The sequence below is a fragment of the Apodemus sylvaticus genome, chromosome 1 (assembly GCF_947179515.1).
Source record: "Apodemus sylvaticus chromosome 1, mApoSyl1.1, whole genome shotgun sequence".
In the NCBI taxonomy this organism is placed as follows: Eukaryota; Metazoa; Chordata; class Mammalia; order Rodentia; family Muridae; genus Apodemus; species Apodemus sylvaticus.
The window spans coordinates 115,876,233-115,894,273 of NC_067472.1; the positions used below are offsets into that span (position 1 = coordinate 115,876,233).

Below are 18,041 nucleotides of genomic sequence, written 5' to 3' on the forward strand. Positions count from 1 at the left end.
CTCCAGAAGGCACCAGAGAACTGGGAGGTCAGAGACTCTCAGGACCTCAGGACTCAAAGGGAGGAACTTTAGATGAAATGCCCAACAGTAGGGAGAGGGAACTTATGAGCCCACCTCCAGTAGAAAGACAGGGCATCAAGTGAGGGAGGGGATTGCCATCCCACAGTCAAAACTCTGACCTATAACTGTTCCTGTCTGAAAGAACTGCAGGGATGGAAATGGAGAGAAGCCTGAGGAAAAAAAGGTCCAGCAACAGGCCCAGAGTGGAATCCAGCTCAAGGGGAGGTCTTAAGGCCCGACACTATTACTGAGGCTACAGAGCACTCACAATAAGGGACCTATCATGACCACACTCCAGAAAACCCAACAAGCAGCTGAAAGAGTCAGATGCATGTATTTGCACCCAACCAATGGACAGAAGCTGCTGCCCAGTATGGCTGAATTAGGGAAAAACTGAAAGAAGCTGAGGTGGTGGGCAACACTGTAGGAAGACCAGCAGTCTCAATTAACCTGGACCTTCTAGATCTCTCAGACACTGGATCACCAACCAGCCAGCATACACCAGCTGATATGAGGCCTACAATACAAATACAGCGGAGGACTTCTGGGTCTGGGTTCAGTCAGAGAAGATGCACTTAACCCTCAAGAGACTGGAGCCCCCAGGGAGTTTAGAGGTCAGGTGGGATGGGTGGTGGAGACATCCTCATGGAGACAGGGGGGCAGGGAGGAGATATGGGATGTGGAATAGTTGGAGGGTAGACCTGGAGGGGAATAAATCTGGTGTGCAAATAAATAAATGATTAAAAAAGGAAGAAGAAGGAGGAGGAGAAGGAGAGGGAGAGGGAGAGGGAGGAGAGGGAGGGGGAGGGGGAAGGGGAGGGGAGGGGGAGGAGGAGGAGGAGGAGGAGGAGAAGGAGAAGGAGAAGGAGACGGAGACGGAGAAGGAGAAGAAAAGAAGAAGAAGAAGAAGAAGAAGAAGAAGAAGAAGAAGAAGAAGAAGAAGAAGAAGAAGAAGAAGAAGAAGAAGAAGAAGAAGAAGAAGAAGAAGAAAAAATATAGTCAGCCAAAAGCCATGGCCAGGAAATACCAATCTCAATTTTAAGCATGTCAATAAGATATATGACATGATCATGTTTTAGATTTCTGAATTATATATAATAAAATATAAAATATCCAGCTTCCTTTCTGAAGATTTCATTGTCAATGCTTGTATATGAAAATAATATTTCAGTACAATATATAGTACAATATTCAGCACAATATAGATGTCTATATATGAACCTGATTATACACTGAGAACAATTGCAAAACATCAGGAATAGATTATGGAAGTATAAAAAATACCCAGAAGACAACTAGGATATTTTTACAAAATCACAGACATTAAAGGGATCTATCATGTTAATAAAAGGAATTAGTTCCTTCCCATATAGAATAATTATGATTTTTTTAAAGTTGAAGAATAAAACTCTATTGCACTAGAAAGTCCCAATGGAACAACTTAAACCAGCATTTTCTACAGAGAGCATGAAGCCCAAACTACCACTAACATTTGTTCTAGGATTAATAACTCAACAGGACATTCTTTCATTCAATTCAAGGTGAGTCTTCAGCTCTCTATGATCTCACATCACATCTTATCTTGAATTAACTCTACATTTTTACAAACAAAAGTATGTCAAAGATTGTCCTATAGGTTCAGTTGTGAGTCAATCAAGCTAATAGATAATAGAATCAGCTAACAGATAATAGAATCCTGAAGTTTAAAAAAAAAGTCTCAAGAAAACAATTGTAACATCAAAGCAGAAGAGTCTTCAGTTGACAAAACAGGTCTGTAAAAATATACAGAAATGAAGGTGGGTAGGAAAGATGAAATCGACATTTTGACAATGAGTGGTTTAAATCACAGTGAGTCTAGCTCCTTCTAGCATATCTATACCATGTAGCAATAAATTGAGAAAAAGCATTCAAAAGAATGAAGGATGGTCTTACCTATAGGATCTAATTTAAAATCTAAATTTAAAAGTAATTTAAAATACTTTTCTTATATTGTAGAAGCAGTAGACATACCAAGCTTAGCAATTAGAATAACAAAACACGTGTAATAATTTGACTAGTTGTCTCCATTCAAAACTATGTTAATATTAATAATTTTAATTTATATTCTCTAGATCAATTCATTATAGGCTAGTGTTATTCGAATATATACCTTTTAGAAGAATTTCTTCATAACCCTTAAAAATTTAATCTCATTATAGTCACTCACCTTTTAAAGAAGAAAGGAAGACAAAGAGAACAACTACAACATTTTCTCTTGAACTACTAGCTTTCAATAATATGTGAACACTTTCTGTAAGTTTTTTAAATACAATAACTTTTAAGAAACTGAGCCTATTGGCCTTAGACCCCTTAAGTTCAGTCTGTGTACATAAGTTTCACCTAAACCATCAATTGTGATTTCTCCTCTTCTCTTCCTCCCTTCCTTTTCCCCCTCCTTCTGTTTCTCTGTCATTTTTAATTATAAGCAAAATGAAATAAGGTACTCCAAAAAATATTTATCTGCAGAAATGATAGAAAGTAAAAAAACACACACTGAGTTAAGGACATCAAAGAATTGTTTATTGGCTACATTTCCCAAACCTTTCTTTCTTGTTCCATGTAAACCAATCATGTCCAGGTACAGGCCCAAACATCAAAGACAGCTTACCTCTTTCAGTAGTCTTATGGGGAATAATAGAGGAGGAAACAATTCTACTTTTCAACCCCAGGGTGCAAAAGTACAATTCTAGACGGTTCAACAGTTTCTGATAGCTCTGTTTCCCCTTTACATAGACTATGTTCCAAAAAAAAAAAAAAGTATCTCATTGACTGTGTTTTTAATACATCTTCTAAACCCAGAAGTCAATGGCGTAAACAACATAAAATGCCATATGAATTCTCTAGATTTTATATGAAAATATATCTTAGGATGTAACCTACAGTTTAGGTCTCGGATTCAGTATCGTAGCAATCAACATAACTGGAAAACATTTGGATCTATACTAGCTCAGAGCAGTAAATTTTAAAGTGTTTTAAATTTTGATTCAAAATTCTCCATAAACTTTATTACTGATATCATCTGTAAAAACAGAAAGGCCTAATTTCACTAAGCTCCTGTGGAATAAAGTTCATCTCAGGCCAACCTGAGTTGAACCCTTAAGGTCTCTGACCTATAATAAACAATGCTCCAGGAACCCCACTGGATTTTGATCAAAGTGATAAGGGTTATTGAAAGGAAGAAAAAAAGCAAGCATAAGCTTTATTTGAGGGAATTTCCCAAAACATTTTACTGAATAACACAAAATAAATTATCAAAGTTGTGAATTACCATAAAAGTGAAGACTTAACACTGGAATAAACTCAAATATGGGGTCTATTTCTAAGTATAAAAAATAACGCTATAATTTTACAAATATTACCATAGGTTACACCTACATAATCATTCAATAAATATCAAACTCATGGGGGAAAACTCCAAGTTTCTTTTTAAAAGATTATTTAAACTGAGCTTTAAACTCCAAACCTCTAGCACCAAATCTAATCTGATTATAAATGGTGACATTAACAACCTGATTTATTAATGCACATATATCTATAATATTATCTTAACTTTACTATAACAAAATATTACTGAAAAGGTACTACTGAGCAGATATTTATTGCAGTAGGTATTTAGTCAAATCCAAGCAAAATTTTGCTCTTCAATAGAATACAATTTAAATTACAAAAAACATAGCCAAGAAAAGGGAAAATCATGTTATGTATGAACCTCATAGCCCACCTTTCTTCTTGACTGGCATTCTTGGTCTCTCCACTGACTCTGGACTCAAGATCTCTTTTCAAGTCTCTGCTTGATCCAGCTGAATGGAGATGGAGCCAGGTTAACTGTTGCAAATCTCTTCACGGTTCAGCCTTGATATCCAGGCTGAGTCTTCTATTTCAAATAAAGAAAAAAATGGTGCATTTCTCCACAACCAAACATTTTACACTGTCCACGGTGCTCAAAGAAAAAAAAAAGCAAGTTTTTCAATTTTTGTAAAATATATATTCCTGTTTTAAAAGCTGAGAAAGTTATCATACGCATAGAAAATGGTATTAAAACTCCTCTTCAGGCAGCAACACTTTTAGATGTTCAATAACTAACTTGATTAAGGCACAAACCAATTTTAGGACCGTTGTCTTATTAATTTATACATGATTGAGATGGTTGGTAATAAAGAGCATCAATTTTTAGGAAAAAGTTTAAACTTCCCCTTCAAAAATACTTTTAAAAACATCTTACTCTGGTCTTTTCAGGGGTGTGTGAGTTTGGACAGTTTTCTGGGGCAGAAGAGAGATTCAAAGGCCCCCTTCTATTTACTGGTTCTGAATCTCGCCCCCTCAGTAAAACAGGATCCAGCTTGTCACTTTCCTATTTTTCTTCTGTGCTCTCCAAGCCTCCAAGGCTTGATCCTTAATGCCCCTCAGATCCTGATCCTCCCGTGTATTAACCGAGAGGATTGAAAAGAAGGAAAGCAATCCCTTGGCATGGAGACATTAAAGTGACAGTGCTATTCAATGGGCACTTGATGCAGGATGATTTGGCGAAGCAGACTTCTTCACACTGGAGTCATTCACATCATGCCATCTCTTCGCAAACAAGCAGCTTCCTATCCGGAGAGGAAAAACACTGGGGCTGCTGGAAAGGAGAAACCAAACCTTCCCCCAAAGGTGTTTTCAGAGACGCTGTAGTAGTATTAGGCATGCAATCACACACTATGCAAATAGTCCGCGATTTCCTAAATGGGAGTGCAGCTGTTTGGCTTCCACATCCACCCTTTCTCAGTCTCTCTCCAATCTACCCACCTTCCTTTTGCAGAAAAGACATTTCTCTGCCACCGCTGGCCACCCCTGCCCACACCCCGATCTTATACAGAAGAGCACCGAAATGTCCTGCACCCTCCACGCGATGAAGTGTTTCCTCGGGCAAGAGAAACAGCAGCACTAGAAATTATATAACTCTCGAATTTGGCTTGCCTAAGACATGGAGACTGGAGGGTCGGGGGTTGCGGGTCTGGCAGACGCTGCTGGGCATTTCACGTGCACGGAAGCGCGCCTGACCTCCTCGCAGCACCCTCCACCCCTGAAACACTGGCCGACCAGGGCTCTTCAGGGGAGCAAGGCAAGGGGAGATTTCTAACTGGACTTTTTCCAAGCGGGGCTTGAGGGTGGACTATGGGGACTGAAGACTGGAGAGAGCAGGCTAGCCCGTGCTGCTGTGGCCGCGCCGGGGAGGCAGGCTGGAGGCTCTGAGGAGGAAGCCAAGAAGCCACAGCCTCTACACACCGACCAGGCCCAAGGAACTACCAGGGTTCGGCTGCCCCAGCCACCCAGAGAAGAAGGCACGCAGCAACAGGCCTGCGCCCGAAACGCCCCTTGTTCCCTTCAGGTTGGCCGGGCTGACAAATTGGCAGAGGACAAGGCAAGGCTGGCTAGGGGCGGGACCCTGGACCCTCCTCGGAGCCAATTAGAGGTCGAAGTTTTGGGACGCCACGCCCAATCTCCGCCCGGCTGGAGGGCGCGGCTTTTGACTGGGTGGGGGCGGGCCGGGCTAAAGGTAGGAGCTGTCAGCCAGCTGCAAGTCCCGCCCCAGGCGCTCCGGCCACGCCCTCCTGGCAGTCACGTGAGGCGCCAACATGGCGGCGTCCGAGCGACGAAGTTGTCCTGAATCGAGGGATGTTGGTGTGGTGCAGGAGGGAAATAGGGAAGCGCCCCAGGTAGGCGGAAATCTAGGCTGTTGTGGGTCGCCTCCTCGGAGATGATGAACGGGAAGGATTTGAGCAAATAGAGAGAGTTGGTCCCGACTTTATGCAGGGTGTTATCAAATATCTAATTCCTAACAACGTTGACCTGAACTCTGCGCCGGATTATACGTAGCTTGTTTCTCTTCCTCGAGGACCTTTTTACTTGACTTTTCTTAAATTACAAATACTTTATCGCCTTACCCCACCCAGCCCGACCTCTATTTCTCTCATTCTGTTTCAAGTCTCCTGCCTTTTATTGATTCGGTGTGTCCTGATTTAACGCCAGGTTATGATGGATTCTTGAATGCATTTACTCTTTTGATTACCTGAGAAGCTGATATACACCATGGCTGGATAAGTCATGTGAGAATGCTGAGTAAAATTCTGAAGGTCAAATAATACACTTAAAAATATAACACACATACACTTTGCAGACTTTTGCAGATGTACTTACTTGTACAAGGATGCTCATCTGATCGGTTGAGTAACTTTGAACTTCCTTAACTCTTAGATAAAAAGTTGATTATGGCAAAAAAATCTTCATTTTAAGTTCTTGCTGAAAGACTTCCTAGGATTCTGAGGATGGAGCACTTTATCAGGCCTGAAGCCCGGGCTTTTTTCCCAACAGCACAAAAATAAGTTAAAAAAATAAATAAATAAATAAATAAATAAGCAACCTCTGGCCAAGTTAATAATCTATATCTCCTTAATTAAGGAGAGTGTAGCAAAAACCTTGCAAATGCCAGATGCCAAAAATATTTGCTGTTGCTTTTGATTATTTCAGTATTGACTGTCCTGCAGCCATAATTGTGGGTACCCCTTTCTCCAGAGCTGTTTCAAAGGCCTGGAAATTTTCTGTGGGTGGTGAAGATGACTGTTCGGGGAATTGGATGAGAACAGAACAAAAATTTCTCTAAGGTTTTTTAATTAGCCATGATGCTATTGATATCTGCCTTCACTGTACACAAGATGATTGGGTAGAGAATTCTCTTAGAAAATACTATTTCTTCTTCCATTTTTCTATTTGGATAGCAGAAGGGGAAAAAGCAAAAGATTTAAGTCTAGTCCCTAAAAAAAAAAAAAAAATTATAATTTGTAAAGTATTTTATGCCTGCTCTGCCCCGCCCCACTATCTTTCTGAACTATCTTAAAGAAAAAGAACTAACTTAAATGCTGTTTTGTGTTGAGGCAGAAAAACTGGTCATTTGATGAACTGTAAAACACCTTAAGAAGATCAAGGAACCCATATTTTGTATGTGTTGATTTCCTGGAGTCAGGCTTCATTGTTTTTTCATTAATTTTAGGCTTATTATATGCTCATTTATATAAATGTTAATGTGTCATCTGTAGTGAGCCTTTGACGTTATAACTTTTCATGGATTAATCTAGAAAATGCAAAGCAAAAAATAAAAAGCACTGAACTTTGAATCAGTAGACCTCTCACTGATGAAATAAGTAAATATTTACAACCAAAAATTAGGATTTGCAGGAAGTGTCCATATATCCTTGTTTGAATGAAATGAAATACTCCTAAGGTACATAATGTCATCGGACCAAAGGATTTCCACAAAGACACAAAAGTCTTATGTACAACCAGAAACTCACAAAGGAAATTGCAAGAGATTAAAAAATAAATTGCAGTTTCCTTTGTGAGCTTCTGGCTTTCGTGAGAGAAGGCAAGTGTGGTAGTTTGAATAGGAATGGAACCTATGAACTCATGTGTTTGAATGCTTGGCTCATAGAGTGGCACTATTAGAAGGTGTGGCCTTAGAAGCTCTGAATACCAAAGGCACAAATCGCATTACAAATAACTCCCATGAAGAAGTATGGAGAGGGTCCTGATCCTGAAAAGGATTGATCTAGCGTTGGAGGGGAATATAAGGACAGAGAAAAAGGAGGGAGGTGATCGGAGAATGGATGGAGAGAAGAAGGTTTATGGGACATATGGGAGGGGGGATCTGGGAAAGGGGAAATCATTTGGAATGTAAACAAAGAATATAGAAAATAAAAATATTTTTTAAAAAAGTGGGTGTGGCCTTGTTGGAAGAAGTTTGTCACTGTGGGAGGTGGGCTTTGAGGCTCTCTGTGCTCAGGCTACACCCAGTGTGACACACAGTCTCCTGCTGCCTTCAGGTCAAGTCTGCCTACATGCCACCATGTGTACCTCCACGATGATAATGGACTAAACCTCAGGGATTGTCAGTCAGCAGTAAACCTCTGAAACTGAAAGCCAGCCCATTAAATGTTTTTCTTTATGAGTTGCCTTGGTCATGGTTTCTCTGAACAGGAATAAAACCCTAAGACAATGATAAATCATTGTCAACATGCTGGTATTATTTCTGCTGTTACTTCAAGAGAATTAAAAAAAAAAAAAAAAAAGCAGGGCCTTCTACTCTTCTGGAATGAACAGAGGAAGCTGTGCTGAAGGAAAACAAAATCACCATCTCAGTAGCAAGACAAGCTTTCTGAAACCCAGTTTTCTAATCTATTGTCTTACTCATTGTTCTAACACTGTGAAAAGACACCATGACCACAGCAACTCTTATAAAACAGAACATTTAGTTCAAGACTTGCTTATGGTTTCAAAGAGTTAGTCCATTATCATTTTAACTGCCCTGGAGCTGAAAAATGATATCCTGAATCACAGGCAGCAGAGGCAGGCAGGCAAGCAGGCAGACAGACAGAGAAGCACCTGACCTGGCGTAGGTTTTTGAAATCTCAAAGCCCATGCCTAGTGAAATACTTCCTTACAAAACCACAACTCCTAATCCTTCTAAACGCTCATATAATGCCACTGCCACTACCGGATAACTAAGCATACAAACATGTGAGCCTGGGGGGCAGGGGGAGGCTATTCTTCTTCAGCCCACCACATATGTAAACACAGAAATATTCATGTTCTCAATTTGTATGTAACTCAAAAACAAACCCATCTCTTAACAGTTAAGAGCGCAGAAAATGTTGATTGAACTGTTTTTTTAAATGTGTGAAAGCAGATAACACAGTACCTAGAACATTCCTAGACTCTAATGTACTTAGTCTGAATATAGTTTTATAAAATGTTATTTAATATTAGTGTAGTTAGCTATTGTGATTCTGGAATTTTGTGTTTTCCAGGACATCAAGATGACACTTAATAAACATGGACAGCTGATTCCTTCTCTAGGAGATGCAAAGTTCAGAAGCCCAATAATCACTGAAATTATAGAAAAGAAGTTTGAATATTATAGAAATGATGAGTAAGAGACACAGTGATAACTGATTCAATGACTTTACTTGCATGTCCTTCCTATTCCCAGTCACTGAGGGTTAAGAAATGACTTGCTTTTTTTGCTTCTGTTTGTCACCTTGAAAGTTTTATTTCCTGGGCAGTTTCACTCTATAACATTTTGCCAAAATGTTTTTCCTTTAGGCTTTCGGTTTCTTTTGGAATTACTCTATGGGACATGCCCCCTTTGGGGGTTGTATCTCAGATATCCTGCATAGCATATGTCTATATTACAATTCATAACAGTAACAAAATTGCAGTTATGAAGTAGCAACAGAATAACTTTATGGTATAGGGTCACCAAAAAAGAGGAACTGTATTAAAAGGTCACAACATTAGGAAGGTTGAGAACTACTAGTCTAGATATGTATGTATGCGGGTGGTAGAGTTGAGAAAAATGGGCAACAGTGAAGTTACAAAAGACACCTTTACAGAAATCCTGAAAACACATCTAGTACATAATTCATGGAGAAAGAGAAAAACAATGTATTGAGTTGGTAATGAACTGGACAGAAATGGCAATGAATTGAAATATTGGTTTGTTAGACTATGGGTAGTTTCTTTTGCTTCTTTTTGTAAGACTTATTCTGTGTGTGTGTGTGTCTGTGTGTGTGTGTGTGTCTGTGTGATCGTATGCCATTTATGTCTGCACATGCTAGAAAGCTTCCAGAGAGAGCTAGAAAAGCGCTCTGGATCTAATGGAACTGTTGAGGCTGTTGCAAGCCCTCGGATGTGGATCCTGGGAACCAAACCCCTTCTTTTTTGCTTCTTAAAAAAAAATGCCCAAACTTATTGCTGAGATATTACTTGTACAAATATTTTTTAAATTAAAATTAGTGTGAAACCATTGTGAAGACTACTTGTAAATTTTATTTTATTTTATTTTATTTTATTTTTAAAGATTTATTTTATATGTAAGTACCCAGTAGCTGTCTTCAGACACTCCAGAAGAGGGCATCAGATCTTGTTACAGATGGTTGTGAGCCACCATGTGGTTGCTGGGATTTGAATTCAGGACCTTCGGAAGAACAGTTGGTGCTCTTAACCGTTGAGTCATCTCTCCAGCCCATGAAGGCTACTTGTATTTTACTGATGGACAGTTATGATTAGTCAGTTTAGCAAGGCTGGGGTGATGACTTAGTGGTCAAAGCTCTGCATGTGTGAGCAATGCAGTTTGGATCCCCCAGAAACCCATAGAAATTTGAGGTGGGTGTGGCAGTTCAAGCCTTCGAGGCAACGACAAGTGATCTGATCCCCAGAGCAAGCTAGCAGGCAATACTAGTGTGAGCTCTGACTGAGACTGGTGCTGATGATCTCAACCAAAGTACTGGGGGACAAGAAGGACTAGAGAATGCAGAAAGGCTATGGCACAAAAGAACTCAAGAGTAAGTTAGAGGACAGTTATGCTTTAGAGCTTTCCTCCCTCATTCAGTAGGAGCCAGAATTAGGTAAAACCAAATATGGCAGATCTCGTTCACTGAAGTTTTATAAACCACAGACAAATTATTTTAGAAGTATCTGGACCAATTCATAAATAGTTCTTTTCTAGACAGGCTAACCATGTGAAATAGCTTTTTTTCTAGATGATTTTAAACAGTATTTTTCTTTGAGACAATTATTTTAATAACAAGAAATATTAGATGCTAAGTAAGCATGTGACTCATTTCAAGAATGTTACATTAAACTTTTCTCTTTGTTTCTGTTAGGACTTTAAATATAAATGGAACTTTAGTCTTCGGAACATGTAGTAGTTTGTCTGGCATAATGGCAAACTTAATTTTCAGAAACAGTTTCAAGGTTAAATATGAAGCTTTGAAGACCTATGCATCCTTGACTACACTTCCATTTTTGGCTACCATTGTTTCTTACAAGCTCTTTGTAACTGATGCTTTGAAATCAGGTAAATTTAAATTCATCAATGTATAATGTAGCTATAACAAATTAAAGGTACTCATTAACAAATGTTTGCAATACTCAAACTTCTCTCTCTCTTTCAGGACAGGATTTCTGTGTATAGCCCTGGCTGTTCTGGAACTTGCTGTGTAGACCAGGGTGGCCTCAAACTAGATCCACCTGCCTCTGCCACTGCCACTGCCTCTGCCTCTGCCTTTCTAGTGCTGGGATTAAAGGAATGTGAGACCATGCTCACCCAGAGGTCTCTTTTTAATGACAGTTATATTCCTGGGAACTAGCATATTATACCTGACACATAATAAAAAATACACATGTCCAAGTATATGGCAGGGTAGTTTAGTATTCTTACTGTGGCATTGCTTCTGTCAACAGCATACAGAAGTGTAATCCCAGCATCTGGGAGGCAGGCATTTGAATATGTGTGAGTCTGAGGCCAGACTGGTCTGCAAGATCCTAGAAAGCCAGGGCTGTTACCCAGAAATGCTTTGTCTCGAAAAATAAAATAAAACAAAAAAAGAACACATAAATAGTAATTCTCCGTAGTAATAGTAATTTGCCAATAGTAATTCAAAACAAAATGCAGTTAAGCCTGTTAAATACCAGGCTTACTACTACTATCTATCTACTGTTTACCTGTGGTTGCAAATAGCAAAGAAAGTGTGCTTTGATGGATAGCTTCATTTTAATAGTTATCCTAAATCTTAAAGGGAAACTAACTTTTCTCTCACTTCCTAGGTAGCATAAGCAAGGAAAGCTGTGTGCTCAGATGTTCGCTGATTGGTGTAGCGTGTGGTGTTTCATATCCCAGTGCTTTGGCTTTTTATAAAAACGGACGTTTGGCAGTTAAGTAAGTCTGTCCATTCCTTCCCTTCCGCTTTTCTTTATTCTTGCTCACCTGTCCCCATACCTCCCCCCTTCCCTGTGTGTGTGTGTGTGTGTGTGTGTGTGTGTGTGTGTGTGTGTGTGTGTGTGTGTGTGGTGGGTTTTGGGGATCAAACTTTGGTCCTCATATTGCATAGCAAGCATTTTACTGACTGAACTATCTTCCCAGCCCTTTCTCTTATTATTCCTTCCTTTTATTCCTATTACTCCTTCCTATTATTGAGGGGGTGGTCTTGATAAACTCTTTTTTCTTTAGCTACAGGCTAATCAAAACAAAATAGCCTACTAGCATGATAAACATAGACCGGAAATGACTAGGAGAAACTAGTAACATTTGATAGCATATCAGTCCCAGAGACATCATTGACTGTTTTCCATTTTCAGGTATCAGACTGTTCGGCTGCCACCAAAGGGAAGAGTTATACTCCATTGGTTGCTCCTTTGTCAAACTGGGATGAAAGCAATGGCCATTCCTCTGTTCTTTCAGATATTATTGGGAGTGTTTAATGGCTTACATCACTACAGTGTATGTGAAAAAGCACATGCAACGCCTTTGCCTGATGACTAACCAAAGAATTAGTGGAGGCCGGTTCAGTGGAATGAACTTCTTTATAATACAGACTTTACCACTGGTCTAAGAGTGAAAAGTAACTCTGCTACTTTTGCCTAGTATATATCAGATACTCAGTAATTATGAATGTTACAAATGTTAAACAAACATAAGTTTCTTCTTTATTTCTTCATTGTATATAGGAATGGGTTTGGAGCCTCAGATCTGACAGTACAGATACAGTGAGTATTTGGTATGTGTCACACACTATGTGTGTAATAAGAAATTATCTCTAAAGAAAGACTTCTTAGAAGAGAAGTAAGAAATATGAACACATCTTATAAGATGGCGTGAGAGATACACACATATTTTGAGGGAGCTGAGACTGTAACTGTTAACTATTTAGGCGGAGGATGTTTCAGGGAAAAGTAACATGAGCTAAATGTTAATGGAGGAATTGGAAGGTCACAAGAAAGGAAAATGTGGGAAAATATAGAAGGTGAGAGCAAGCCTGAGATGACCCCCAGTTCAGTACCACAGGGCCTAGGTGGGCAGACCACACCCAACATGTCCCCTGCCTGGGCAGGACATTGCACTCCTGAGATAACCCCAAAGGCCCCAGGTGCCACTACAATGGAGAGTGGCGAGTAAATGGAGAGAGGGGAGAGGCAGAAGGATGCTGCACAGTGGAGAGAGGCAGAGCTGGAGCCTTGAGAGGAGTGAGGCGCAGCCTGATGTGAGTAGCCAGTGATGCCACCTAAGGCTATGGTGAGTCCTGGCCTGGGCTGCTCCCAAGGGCCATGTCTGGGTCCAAGGCTCTGCAGCAGCAGGGGGTTTGTTACCACCAAAGACTAGTGGACTTCTCTGGGGCCATGTTGATGTCTGAGGGCTGTGCAGGTTCCACCCTCCACCTGCGCATCCTGGGAGAGCTGGCCCAGAAGGCATCAGAACAAGAATGCTGGTCTCGCACCTCACCAGCTGCAGCACTTAGGAGAGTGGGTCCTGCACTTAGCCCAGAAAGCAAGGTAGAGCTGTCCCTGGTTGCTGGGATTGCAGTGAGCCGGGACATGAGAGCGGAGAGCTGACTGCCCCTTGCAGCACTGGGTGAGCTAGCTGGGGCAGTGCTGGAGAGCTCGCCGGAGTGGTGGAGGTGCGAGGGAGCTGGCGGGCTGACCAGCTCCGCTACCAACCAGGCCCAGACCCAGGGCTTTGAGATGGCACACACTGTTATCTGCCCCATCTGTGAACTGCTGGAGTGCATGAAGAGGGCTGGTCCAAAGCTGCAGGGTTTCCATAACACGAGGCAACAACAGAATATTTGAGAGTAGTCCTGATGAGGATCCAGTATGGACCGTGTAGGAGAACCTCACCCCAGACCAGTGATTCATTGCAATGAACACTTGCAAGTAAAGAAGTGTAGACAAAAGGGTGTATTGTGGGACACACTGTGACACTATAGCTTCCACAATGAGATTTTTTCTTTTGTCAATAGGTTGCAAGGGAAGAGTGTGTACAAAAGGGCGATGAGATGAGTAAGATTGGGGTGTGTTGCAAGATATTTCTTATCCATTCACATTGAAGCAGTGAGAGGCCAGTGATTGGAGGAGAGAGAGGAGGAGGAGCTAAGGAGGGAGAGAGGCTTGGTGGACCCCACCAAGCTGAGAGGGAGACGCAGATATCCAGATAGCTTCAGACATATTTCTAATGTTTTGGGGAGGTTAGAAATATTGGGATAAGACTTTAACATTGTAAAATAGCATTATGAAATCGGAAGTTCTTATACATAAATATATTTGGCTAACTATTCAAATTTAGGAGTCATGCTTTACTGGATACTTGGAAGGAGTGGTGCAGAGGTCTGGCAGGACAGTACTCTTTTTTTAAATACTTCCCACTACAGGGGTGCACGGAATGAAATTCACAATCAATAAAAAGTTAAGTAAAATGGAGAATGCATGGCGGTCCTTGGGCTCACAAATAAACACACAGGGTTGTCTCTTCAAAGGGAAGAATATATAACCTGTTGTCTTAGTCAGGGTTTCTATTCCTGCACAAACATCATGACCAAGAAGCAAGTTGGGGAGGAAAGGGTTTATTCCACTTCCACACAGCTGTTCATCACCAAAGGAGGTCAGGACTGGAACTCTAGCAGGTCAAGAAACAGGAGCTGATGCAGAGGTCATGGAGGGATGTTTCTTACTGGCTTGCTTCCTCTGGCTTGCTTAGCCTGTTCTCTTATAGAACCCAAGACTACCAGCCCAGGGATGGCACCACCCACAAGGGGCCCTCTCCCCTTGATCACTAATTGAGAAAATGCCCACAGATGGATCTCATGGAGGCACTTCCCCAGCTGAAGCTCCTTTCTCTGTAATAACTCCAGCCTGTGTCAAGTTGACACACAAAACCAGCCAGTACACCTGTTTTAAATGTTCTCCATAAAGGGGACACTTCAATTTACAGTGGGTCATTCCCACTGTGAAGAAAAACAAAAACTAAACTCATGTAGCAGTGCTGCTGCCTGACTCAAGCTGTCATTAGACACCCCTCCCCACTGGGCTCCAGATGGGCAGCAGAACAGGTTGCAGAGCTGGAGGGCTCTGGATTCTAGTCAGATCGCACATGAAGGCCAGCCCTGAACACAGTTGACTCAGTATCACAAGAAGTGGCTTCAGAGTCACACGCCTGGCTCTGCCAAGATGTGTCCAGCTGATATTTTTTTAATGGTCCTCCTGAAAAGGGCCAATACATTACTGAATTCTAGATTGCAAAATAATTGACAGGGATTTTATTCCCCTTTCTGGGCTCCTTTTGCATTAGCTCCTATGTGCTTCCATTTACTAACACAAGTGGTTCCTTGTTTAGGAAATAAGGAGTTGAATTTTACAGTCACAAAATTGCAGAGTTCTTACTCTGAATAATTTGTTCCTCTAGATCTTGGCAAACATCTCAATAACCATAAAATGCTTTACCCCAGAGGACTGAGAAAAAACCATGCTTATTTCATTGTATCAGTTACAGTTGGGACCCTTTGGTAAGAGGACTAAACTCTTACTCTCTATTTCTATTTACAGAAAAATGTTCTTACCTTCTCCAAGAGTCAAGGCCCACACATTAAGCAGCCGTTGTAGGGGCTCTCTGTGGCCAGCAGAGTGATGATCCAACATCAGTGACTCAGAAGTCAGTGTTGGTGCAAACCTCAAGAGTCTGACCTTGTGTAGTTTATTTTAGGCATGTTTAAGCACAGCACAAAAGTCTCCTAGTGATAAACAACTCCATACATACAACAAAGCTTAAGACATGACTACATCAAAACTCTTTGTAGACTACATGTGACATCTTTCATAAAGATAAGCTCTATAGATTGGCTGGGAAAAGCAAGCTCATGATATGAGTGGGTGGGGGGAATTCAGTGTGGCCTTGGCCACACAAATAGCACAAAGGTCACCAGGCTATTGATCACGCCCATTCAGAGCCTTCTGGGTGGAAAACAGGTTATACATCTCTCCCTTTAACCAGACAACTCCATGTGTTTTAATATTACTTAGCCACTTCTCAACCTGTGGGTCATGACCCCTTTGGCAAACCTCTGTCTCCTAAAATATTTACGATTTGTTACAGTTTACAGTTATTAAGTAGCAATGAAAATAATTTTGGGGTGGGGGTCACCACAGCCTGAGGAACTGTATTAACGGGTCACAGCATTGGGAAGGTTGAGAACCACTGCCCCTGTGTTATCTGTGAACATAAGGAGGTCTATGTCTCCTACAGAAAGACATCCCTCTACTCTCTACCCCAATCAGTGTACTAAGCATGCTCTTATTTACATAGATTGTCTTTGCTTACAATTTAAATGTCATACATCTGTATGTCATATATTAAAAACCAGAAGTGTAATGATTTGATCACTGGTCTCAAGAGGGACAAAAAATCTAAACAAAAGAATTCGCAGTACTTTTTTTGGAATCTGCTAAAACATTCCTGAACTGTATATCTTCATTCTGAAAACAAATACTGATAAGAAAAGCTATGGGATAAAATCGCACAGGTCATTCTTTTTTTTTTTTTTTTAAAGATTTATTTATTTCATTTATATGAGTACACTGTAGCTGTCTTCAGACACACCAGAAGAAGGCATCATCGGATCCCATTACAGATGGCTATGAGCCACCATGCGATTGCTGGGAATTGAACTCAGGAAAAGCAAGCAGCCAGTGCTCTTAACCGATTAGCCATCTCTCCAGCCCCCCGACAGGTCATTCTTGTATATGATTATATTAGAAACTTGTCTCGGTGGCCCAGTGATGTCTGTAAAAATGATATTTTACAGACAGAAGCGGAAAAGAAATGTCTCCTGGGAAGAACGGAACTCTCTGGAAGCTGAAGAACCTGATAATCTCACCTGGCAATTTACCGTACTCTCTTACTTTTTGGCTATTTAAAATGAGCCCTTAGTTCTCTAGTAGCTGTTTGCCTTGACTTCCTCCTTTTCTCTCTTCACCGGGATTCTTAAGGCCTGGCTGATAATCCGGTCTTTGAAGTCAACTCACTGACCTGCCAAACCCCCTTTTCAGAATTACAATGTCTTGTTTCATAGTTGTTTACATAATTACTACCTTCTAACTACATACAGGTTTTTATGGCTGTGCATATGTATATGAGGATGGCTCGGGCACTACAGGTACTGAAAGCATTGATTTACTCAGGAAGTTTTGTTTCACAAGATAGAAGGCTAAATGTTAGATAAGGATTTCTCACAAGAACTTGTTAAGACCCAGGTGGTATAAGAAACTTCAAAGTCTTTGAAGGTTTACTGTAAACTATGAGTGACTCTGTATTCTAATCAGGAAGTTTGATGGCATCTGTAAATTGATCCTCTGTATCTGTTTCTTGAGAACTTTGTTCCTGATGTTGCATTTCCTTGTACCAAATGGCTATGATAATTGTGCCTGCCCCACTGGCTACATCTTTTGAAATGGTAATACCAACTCTTCCTGTATAAAAATCCTTGCCTTATAGCTCCAAAATACATTCAGTTCAAACTGCCTCTGTGTGTGCGTGGTTTGTTCTGTCTGTCATCTCAGCCGGACCTGTGCCTTCCTGGACCAGAAGACCCTAGATATCCCTAAGCAGACCCACAGTCTGTAACAGAAACTGATATCACTGGAAATACAGCAAGGTTGGCATTTCTTCATTTCCTCTGCCATTTGAAAACTGAGTCACCACACCATACTTACTTTACACTGTCTTTTCTAGGGCTAGAGAAATGGTTCCAAGTTTAAGAGCACTTGTTGCTCAGATGAGAGGACCATACACCCACATAACAAGCTAGGCATCACACCCCATGCATGCCTATAATACCAGTGCTGAATGGGGCAGTGACAAAAGGAACTGTGGGTCTTATGTCTACCAGCCTTGCTGAAACCCACAAAGTCCAATTCAGTAAGACCCTGGTTCGAAAGGCATAAGACAGAATAATAAAGGAAGAACCTGATGTGCTCCTCAGGTGTCAATGCATGAACACAGGCAAGCACACACTCACACATACACACACACACAAACATGCACACATGTATATTTTCTACAATCAAAAATGGCCTGTTAGGTC

At 40.9% G+C, this 18,041-nt stretch overlaps 1 protein-coding gene across 3 annotated transcripts; it reads left to right on the forward strand.

The window, feature by feature from the left end:
* The first annotated feature begins 5,675 nt into the window (after positions 1 to 5,675).
* On the forward strand, positions 5,676 to 17,476 carry Tmem126b (transmembrane protein 126B). 3 transcript variants are annotated; one of them, XR_007973539.1, is made up of 6 exons: positions 5,676 to 5,795; positions 8,940 to 9,061; positions 10,797 to 10,990; positions 11,740 to 11,851; positions 12,271 to 12,689; positions 16,764 to 17,476. XR_007973539.1 is itself a non-coding variant. In XM_052158802.1 (5 exons), exons 1-5 carry the CDS (start codon positions 5,715 to 5,717, stop codon positions 12,452 to 12,454), a joined length of 693 nt encoding a protein of 230 aa, XP_052014762.1. In that variant the 5' UTR covers positions 5,676 to 5,714; the 3' UTR covers positions 12,455 to 17,476. The 3 variants fall into 3 exon arrangements, 1 of the variants encoding a protein (XP_052014762.1); XR_007973541.1 differs by having other exon boundaries at positions 12,271 to 12,678; XM_052158802.1 differs by having other exon boundaries at positions 12,271 to 17,476.
* Positions 17,477 to 18,041: the final 565 nt, after the last annotated feature.

Excerpts from the sequence above, each read along its gene's own strand:
- Tmem126b (XM_052158802.1), top strand. The coding sequence starts at position 5,715 with ATGGCGGCGTCCGAGCGACGAAGTTGTCCTGAATCGAGGGATGTTGGT. Across the intron at positions 5,796-8,939 it reads GAAATAGGGAAGCGCCCCAG|GACATCAAGATGACACTTAA; the intron begins GTAGGCGGAAAT and ends TGTGTTTTCCAG. Across the intron at positions 11,852-12,270 it reads AACGGACGTTTGGCAGTTAA|GTATCAGACTGTTCGGCTGC; the intron begins GTAAGTCTGTCC and ends TTCCATTTTCAG.